At 38.7% G+C, this 9,751-nt stretch overlaps 1 protein-coding gene across 1 annotated transcript; it reads left to right on the plus strand.

The window, feature by feature from the left end:
* Positions 1–1,258: 1,258 nt before the first annotated feature.
* Positions 1,259–2,562, plus strand: LOC115513429 (trace amine-associated receptor 6-like). Its single transcript, XM_032593329.1, has one exon. The coding sequence runs from the start codon at positions 1,462–1,464 to the stop codon at positions 2,497–2,499; it is 1,038 nt and encodes a 345-aa protein (XP_032449220.1). The 5' UTR covers positions 1,259–1,461; the 3' UTR covers positions 2,500–2,562.
* Positions 2,563–9,751: the final 7,189 nt, after the last annotated feature.

The raw sequence follows: 9,751 nt of genomic DNA on the forward strand, positions 1-9,751 counted from the left end.
TTTTCCAGAGTTACCGCACCAGTTGGCATTCCCACCAGCAGTGCAAAAAAAAGTTCCTCTTTCTCTGCTTCCTCCCCAACATCTGTTGTTGCCTCCTGAGTTGTTAATGTTAGCCATTCTGGCAGGTGTGAAGCAGTATCTCATTGTGATTTTACACGTGTTAATTTTAGCTGGAAGCACAGTGAATTGTTATGTTATGTCTGTCTCTCACGTTAACATGGAAACTGCCGCTAAGGGAAGAAGATATTTTGTGTTTATTCCTGTATGTTGAAGACCTTGCACAAATAGATGCTTCATAAATAACCAAATATAAATATTGCATTACACAAATGATTACAGGCAGATTTATGGGCGTCTTGGGAGAACTTATGTTCCCTGAATCTTTTACTAAAGCATCTAAACCTTTTTACTCATCTTGAAGAGAATATTGTCACATTTCAGTATTGAGTGTATCATATGAGATAGGTCCTTTTTGTACAGACCTCTATAGGTACAAAAGACCTCTGGTTTTTTAGAGTAAGCTAAGAATTTTTCTTTTAGTAATGAATACAGTTTGAAATTTATCAAATACATTTTTTCACTTCATCAGATGATTGTTAGATTTTAATCTGTTACAATGCTGATTTGTATTAATAGATTGTTTAATTTCAAAGCAAACTTTCATTCTTGGCATCAACTCGAATCATGATGTATGATCTTTTTTATATATTTCTGGATTGAGTTTGTAACAGTTTGTGTAGGATTTTTTGCATCGTTGCTTATGAGTGAGAGTTTTCTCTCATTTTCCTTTTTCAGATTGTCTCTGGGAGTTTTAGCATTGAGGCTACAGCAAAACATAAACTTTAGTGGAGATAATTAAATACAAGTTTCTTGTCCCTGTTCACACCTTACGCTACAGGGATTCCACCTTAGCTTTTGGGTGTGGATTTGGGGTGTGGGATTCAGCAGTGCTTCTGGGGATTTTGTCATTACTCTTCAGACAGTCTTGGGGTGCGTGTAATAAAAGGTAACCGATAGATAACAAATCACACATATCTCACTAACGTTGACAAAGAGAAATATCCCTGTATCACGACCAGGTAAATAAAAGATTATTGACAAATTGTAAGGCAAGAAGAAATCTTTGGGATTAGCAAATTGGTAAAAGATGTACTTGAAATTAAGCAATTGCACTTAGAAAATGGATTCCAAGTATATTCTAAGGTAAGCAAAATAATGGTAACAATGAATTAAGCTAAGATTTGTTGAACATTTGAATTGAATATATTACTTCAAGTGTTCAGACAGTAAAATTAATAGGAGTATGTGACAGGCCATGGAGATATTGTCTGATAACTATCACAAAGGTAGGCAGTTGCAAAGGACCTTTTCTCCGCCTTAGGAAATAAGAAACCCCTCTGCTTGGTGCGACTGGCCAAGGGCAGAACTTCTCCACGTTTACAAGCTGTTTGCAGCAGCACCATGAGCACCAACCCGTCCCCCGCTGCATCCGAGCAGCTCTGCTACCAGAACGTGACCGGATCCTGCGTGAAAGCCCCCTACTCGCCCGGACCCCGGCTCATTCTCTACAAACTGTTCAGCTTGGGGGCTGTGCTGACCGTTTTTGGAAACCTCCTGGTGGTGATTTCCATCCTGCATTTCAAGCAGCTGCACTCGCCAACCAATTTTCTCATCGCCTCTCTGGCCTGTGCTGACTTTCTGGTGGGGGTGACCGTCATGCCCTTCAGCACGGTCAGGTCTGTGGAGGGCTGCTGGTACTTTGGGCCGAGTTTCTGTACCTTCCACACGTGCTGTGATGTGGCATTTTGTTACTCTTCCCTCTTCCACCTGTGCTTCATCTCCATCGACAGGTACATCGCTGTTACTGAGCCTCTGGTCTATCCTACCAAGTTCACGGTGTCCGTGTCGGGGACATGCATCGGCATCTCCTGGATCCTGCCCCTTGTATACAGTGGTGCCGTGTTCTTCACAGGTGTTCATGATGACGGGCTGGAGGAATTAGTAAGTGCCCTCAGCTGCGTAGGCGGTTGTCGGCCACTTATAAATCAATTTTGGATTTTGATAGATTTGCTATTATTTGTCACACCTACTTTTGTAATGATGATGCTGTACAGTAATATTTTTCTTGTGGCTAGAAAACAGGCTATAAAGATTGAAAACATCAGTAGCAAAACAGAAGCATCAGGGACATACGAAACCAGGGTGAGTAAGAGAGAGAGAAAAGCAGCTAAAACCCTGGGTATCACGGTGGTAGCATTTTTGATCTCCTGGTTACCGTACATGATTGATTCATTCATTGATTCTTTTGGGGGGTTTATAACACCTTCTTATGTTTATGAGATATTTTGCTGGCTTGGTTATTACAACTCTGCTGTAAACCCTTTGGTCTATGCTTTATTTTACCCTTGGTTTAGGAGAGCAATAAAACTCATTATAAGTGGTCAAGCATTAAGAGTAGACAGTTCATCAACTATGAATTTGTTTTCTAAAAAACCCTAAATTTCAAATTGAGGAATTTATTGATATATTGGGAATTTAATGACCCAGTAAATTGAGGAGGAAAAATGGTACCTCAATTTCAGGGGCATAACTTTTCTGCTTCGTTTTCGTGGTGAACTAAACATCTTCAAGTATTTGACAGAAATGTGCTTACTAAACAATGGTTGACACAGAGTTTATATTTCCCAGTTTCCCCAAATCTGTGCACTTGCCTGCTTTGTCAGTTCTTACTTATGTTTCATGTCCAGGCCTCCCTTTCAACCTTGTCTTTAAGCCATTTTCAAAGGTTTCCAGTGAAATCTCGCCCATCCCTGTCTTCTCTGGACTCTGTGTACTTGACGTCCATTTTAAGCTGCTTGTTTCTTGGGGGCCCATCTTTCTGTAGCTCTTGGAGATCTCTGAGCCATACACATCGGTCACTCCAGACTCAGAGCCAGACTCATATTTTATATCGTTGGAGACATTTTGTGGAATAATTATGAGCAGACCTTGTAAAATGCATACCAGTGATTGTCCTTTATGTGACTGTTTCTTATCCCATGAGGTATGTTGTTTTTCCTTCCAGCCATTGTGGAGGGCCGTTTTCTGTCATTTCTTTTTTCTTTATTACACTATCCAGAGTGGTACATTGTTGGTGAACTAAATAACAATATATTATAAGTTATGGTAGAAGGATGAACTGTTCAAGAAGCGATGATATGGTATAAAGCTCTTTGGAGAATATTGTTAAACACCTTATGTCATGCCATTCACAAAAGCAAAACAAATTTCTTTCAGATGTTAGAAGAGTCAAAGAAAATATTTTATAATTTTTCACTGGAGGAACCCTGACTGAAACTGCCTGTAGCTTTCTGCACATAATTTAAATTTTAAAACTTCAAGGGTGCCTGGGTGACTCAGTTGAGCGTCCGACTTTGGCTCAGGTCATGATCTCACGGTTTGTGTGTTGGGGTCCCGGGTCAGACTCTGTACTGACAGCTCAGAGCCTGGAACCTGCTTCCGATCCTGTGTCTCCCCTTTCTCTGCCCCTCCCTTGCTTGTGCTCTTGTATGTCTCTCTCTCTCTCTCTCTCAAAAATAAATAAAAAAAATTTAATGTTAAAACTTCAAAAGAAAACAAAGACAAATTTGGGGGGAGGGAGGCAAACTTGGGGGAAATTACTGGCAGCAAACATGGTGAAGGGAAGGTTAATAGATTTAAAAACATAGAGGCCTTTTCCAAAACAGGCATAGCTTAACACCTCCCATACAAATAAATAGGCAATTTTACGGAGGAAAAAAATATGATTAATAAATACATTAAAATGCCAAATGTAGCCATAATTTTAAAATGTTAAAATGTAGCAGTGGTTCATATATCAAGTTGGCAAATATTAGAAGAATAAGAAATACCTGATAACAATTAGGGTGTGGAAAATTGAGCACTCTCGAGAAAGTAGAACTTGCTCACATACATCTCACAAGAATACAACTTAGTATCAGTTTTCGGAGGGGAATTAAAATTTTTTTTATAAATTTTAAAATACACCTGTCATTTCTAGTAAGGAATCCAAAAAAAAAAAAAAAAAAGAGTCAGTCAAGGAAGCAAACATCACAAGGACATTTACTGTATAATTCTTAATTTTTACTTGGAATAATCTAGGAGCAGTATGGACTGAATTCAATAAACTATGCTCTAACCACATAATGGGATGTTTTAATGCCATTAAAAAGCACTAACAAGGGGCGCCTGGGTGGCTCAGTTGATTAAGCATCCAACTCTTGATTTCAGCTCAAATCATGATCAAGAGATCATGGACATGGAACCTGCTTAAGATTCTCTCTCTCCCTCTCCCTTTGCCTCTCCCCTGCTCAAGCTCTCTGTCAAGAAAAAAAAAAGCACTAATGAGTTCTGTATAAATTGATATATGCTCCCATATATGGATACACTTCCTACATGCTTTTACAAAGTGTAACTTTATGTGTAATAGACAGTATGTATCTGGTGGGGGGTGGGGTGGGGTGGAGAATTTGCTTTGTAATTTATCTTTATCATTTTAATGTATGAAAATGAGATGAAAATATTAAAATAGATATTACAGTAAATGAATAAATAAATAAACAAACAAAAGAGATGTTACCCACATGTCTCTACTTTTACCTGAGCATTGAAATTAGGTTTATCGATGTATTTGCTTGTTTTATTTCAGGGGAAGATCTTTTGAGTATATATCTCTGCTACATTTTTCTTCCTAAAGAAATGAAATTGTAGCTGCGTTGGTATATTTCAGGGACTATATCTTAAAGTGATTCAATTATCTTAGGAATTACATCTTAATGTTAAGCATTTGGTTTTTTTGTTTGTTTGTTTGTTTTGCAGCAGATCTCTAAGTTTCTCGAACTCTTCCCCTCTAATATTAATAATGTGCTATATTCAGGAGCTATGGGAGCTAGCAACAGTCACTTCTCAATCTGTCATTTGTATTTTATTTCTATGCTTTAGGTCCCCTCTTGAAAAGCGAAAACAGCAACAGTGCAGATGTTCAGTCCATCACCTGCTTTGAGAGACTCAGCTTCCCAGCAGGCTGGAAGGAGCACTTCTCTTCCTGAAGGGGATGCCCCTGGGTCTGCTCCTTAGAGGCAGGGAGAGGGATTCCTTAATAGACCTCACAGAACACCCATAGATGCTACTGTGGAGGCCAAGGCCCCTGGAGCTTGGATGTCACCCTGGGGCGGGGGACGGGGGGGGGGTGGGGGGGGGAGGAAGGAGCAGAATCCCTAAATTTACTGGGATCTGTTTCTTGTTCCTGGTGGGCTATGAGCCTCTAAGCAAGATTTAAGAATATTGTAAAACAAGGGGCAGCTGGGTGGCTCGACTGGTTAAGCCTCTGACTCTTAGTTTTCGGCTCAGATCATGATCTCACAGTTTCATGAGTTCTGCCCCTCCCCCACTCACACTGTCTCTGTCTCTCTCAAAATAAATAAATACACTTTTTAAAACAGAGCATTACAGAAAAATAAATTGCACTGTAGCACAGCTGAGTAAATGGTAGCCAAGAAATGTACCTGTCACCGTGTATATCGTATGTCCTCTCCCCTCTCCACACCTTAGTGCACATTGTCCTCTCTGACGATATCCTCCTGTTTTTTTGTGTGTGTGTTTATTTATTTTTGTGTGTGAGAGAGAGCACGCATGTGAGTGGGGGAGAGGCAGAGAGAGGTGGAGACACAGAAGCAGAAGCAGGCTCCAGGCTCTGAGTTGTCAGCACAGAGCCCCATGCGGGGCTCAATCCCATGAACCACGAGATCATGACCTGAGCGGAAGTTGGTCACTTACCCAACTGAGCCACCCAGGAGCCTCTGGATATTCTGTTTTTACCATAAATCTCTCTTCTTAACCTACTAGACACATTTTAAGTTCATCTCCTTGGTAAATTTGCTCCCAACACACTTGGATAAAACTCAGTATTATTATTAAAGCCTTTATTTATTTGTTTGTTTCTTTAATTTTACTTTTAAACTTTATTTTGAGAGAGAGAGAGTGTGTGCATGTGAGCAAGGACAAGCGGGTAAGGGGCAGAGAGAGGGACAGAGAGAATCCCAAGCAGGCTCTGCGCTTTCAGCACAGAGCTGGAAGTGGGCTGGATCTCACCACTGTGAGATAGCTCATGACCTGAACCGAAATCAGGAGTTGGGCACTTAACCGACTTACGCACCCAGGTGCCCTGATCATTAACGCCTTTATAACAAATAACTGACAACCTTAATTTTGAAGGTAGCATAAATACCTTTCAAAATTGAATGCAAAGTAAAAATATTTTTAGACGAATAAACCCCGAGAATCTTCATTGCCAGCATACCCACGCAAAGAGAAAAACTAAAGGGAGTTTTTTTTTTTAATTTTTAAAAAGTTTTTATTTATTTTTGAGACAGAGAGAGACAGAGCATGAGCAGGGGAGGGGCAGAAAGAGAGGGAGACACAGAACCCGAAGCAGGCTCCAGGCTCTGAGCTGTCAGCACAGAGCCTGATGTGGGGCTAGAACTCACCAACCGTGAGATCATGACCTAAGCCGAAGTCCAACGCTTAACCGACTGACCCACCCAGGCGTCTCTAAATGGAGTTTTCAACCTAGAAGGAAAATAATCCCAGAGGAAACACTGTAGTGTGGGAAGTAACGAAGTGTGCCACAGCGTGTCAATACCAGAAAAATAAAATGAATGCTAAAAGTAAAAATAAATGTCTTTTTGACTTAAATTATATGCAGAATTAAAATAAATGACCGTGGTAGCAATAAAATGGCCAAGATAAACGGAGTTAAAGTATGTATTGAAATGCCTGGCAAGCTTTTGCATTGCCCTGAATTGGCAAAATTATTAACTTACTGGAGAATTTAATTAATCAGGGATACATATTAAAACTCTAGGATTCCAACAGAACAAGTGTAAGTAAGTCCAATTTATAATTTCATGGGAGAAAAAAGGGTGAATACTAAAAAATAATAATTTAAAATGAGTCCAGAGTAATAAAAGAACAAAGAAAAAATGTGAAGAAAAATATATTTAGTTGGTTTAAACCCAAATACATCAACAATTATATTAAATATATGACAATACACATTCAGATTTTAATCCAATTAAAAGATGACCAGAAGACATGAACAGACATTTCTCCAAAGCAGACACCCAGATGGCCAACAGACACATGAAAAGATACTTAACATCACTCGTCAGTAGGAAAATACAAATCAAAACTACATGAGATATCACCTCACACCTATCAGAATGACTAAAATAAAAAAATACAAGAAACAACAAGTGTTAGCAAGGATGTGTACATAAAGGAACTTGCACTGTTGGTGGAAATGCAAACTGGTGCAGCCACTGCAGAACACGGTATGGAGTTTCCTCAAAAAGTTACGAACAGAACAACCCTACAATCCAGTAATCGCACTTCTGGGTACTTATCCCCCAAATACAAAAACACTAATTAACAGGGATACATGCACCCCTATGTTTATTGCAACATTATTTACAATAGCCAAGTTATGGAAGCAGCCCAAGTGTCCATCAACAAATGAATGAATAAAGCAGGTATGGTATACACACACACACCACATGCAAATACAATGTAATATCACTCAGCTATAATAAGATAGAAATCTTGCCATTTGCAACACCATGGATAGAACTAGAGAGTGTAATATTAAGCAAAATAAGCCAATCAGAGAAAGACAAATGCCATATGATGTCACTCATCTGTGAAATTTAAAGCACAAAAAAAAAAATTAGCAAAGAAAAAAAAAGGAGAGAAAGAAAGTCATGAAACAGACTCTTAATTGTAGAGAACAAACTGATGTTCTCTATAAATAACCGAAGGGAGGTGGGTGAGGGATGAAGGGTGAAATAGGTGATGGGGATTAAGGAGTACCCTTGTGATGAGTTCCTCCATGATGTATGGAATTGTTCAATCACTATATTGTACACATGAAACTAATATAACACCATATGTCAACTATATTGGAATAAAATCGAATAAAATAAAGTAAAATGAAATAAAATAAAATTTAATTCAAAAAATGTGTTAAATAAGACTGAAATGAAGGGCATAACACAATAATAAGACAGAACCTAGTAAGTGTATTTCATTATGACCCATAGATTTGGTTTTGGTAGAAAAGGGAAACTGATTAGCTATGCAATTAACAGTGGATGGAATAGTTATTTCGGAGATGAAGTCTTATTCTTGGTAGTAAGACTGGAAGGTGCTCTACATCTCATGCACAATGCAATTAAACTACTTGATTCTGTTCTAGCTTTAGTTTTGGGGCAATCAGACACCAAGATTTCAAAACCGGGACATCATATCTTTGGGGTAGGAATGAATACATAAAAATAATACTTGCTATTTTTCTCTAATTTCTAGAATAATGTAAATCAACATTATCTACCAGCACATAATTTCTATTATTATACAAATGCTATGAAGTGGCAAAATTTCCTGAAATAGTGTATTATTTCTGACTATACTGTGTTTGTAAGAAACTCTTATCTTTATTGGATTTTACAGATGATTAAAGGCACCCTAGAATGTTTAGTATCATTTTACCCACAATCTTCAGTTCCAACACTGAATATCATCAATTTCTCTTGATTCTAGTGGTTTCAGTGAGTAACTTTTTCTCATCCTGTTCTGCAAGCTAGAAAATCATCCTGCTGCCTCATTTTAAGAACAAGGAAGCTAAAACCAAAGTCTGGAGAATATCATAAAGCTTCTGGATTCAAATAAACACTTTCAACATCTAGTTTAATACATTTACACTTGTCTTTTTTTTAGTGCCTTTCAAAATTAGACAAGTCATCTAATTTTACCACTTCCTTTCCTAGATCAACATATTGTTCTATTTTTGTAAGTTTCTAAAAACTTTCATTATAAACAAACCAGCTACTTCCCTCATTATTCTCTTCTGTGAACTTATTCTGGTTGTGTGCTGCCTTTGCTATTGACCTTTGCATCAGTGAACATTTATTAAGTGCTTCTGTCTGGTATGCAACACGTGGGCTCTGGAACTGGAAAGATATAACAATAAAGCCAATTTCAACCTAATAATGATTTATCCATGTCACGGAGCCCTCTCACTGGGTGCATGGGATCCCTTACCTGCACTCTCAGTCTTCTCAACAACCCTGTAAGAGGGCAAATATTATTACTTCTATTTCCTAAGTGAGGAGCCTGAGGCTTAAAGAAGTGAGTAGAAGGCCAAGGTAGCATATTTATTCAACAACAGAATCTTATTAATAGCCAGGCAGACAGAGAGTAAGTGCAGCAAACACCAACTATTCTTCCTTACAGAGGAGACTGTGGCCCCACCTCTGTATTCAGGTCATTAGGAGCCATTTGGAACATGGGACTTTCCTTCTACCAAGGGCAGTATGAGCATCATAAAGAAAAGTGCAAAGTTCTTTGGGGAGACGGGGACATCAGAAGGAGTAATTGATTTGCTCTGGTGTAACATTTTAATATACAGTTTTTCACTCATCCATACTTCATTCTGGAAATAGTATTTTACCTTACGAGGTATTTCCCCCTCTCTCTGGTCTCTCGATTATATTTTAGAAATTGTTGGGTCCATTCAAGGGAGCTGAAGGGGTGGGGCTGGGCACCTACTTTAAGATCTTCCTCTGTTATGCCTTGGCTCAAAAAATGTAACACTCTGAATTTGTTTTGATCCTGTTGATTGTGGTAGCATTTTATAAACCTGTCCTAAATTGGGCCC

The sequence above is a fragment of the Lynx canadensis genome, chromosome B2 (genome assembly GCF_007474595.2).
Source record: "Lynx canadensis isolate LIC74 chromosome B2, mLynCan4.pri.v2, whole genome shotgun sequence".
In the NCBI taxonomy this organism is placed as follows: Eukaryota; Metazoa; Chordata; class Mammalia; order Carnivora; family Felidae; genus Lynx; species Lynx canadensis.

Bases quoted from the DNA above. Each gene is read 5' to 3' on its own strand.
- LOC115513429 (XM_032593329.1), top strand. From the start codon at position 1,462: ATGAGCACCAACCCGTCCCCCGCTGCATCCGAGCAGCTCTGCTACCAG.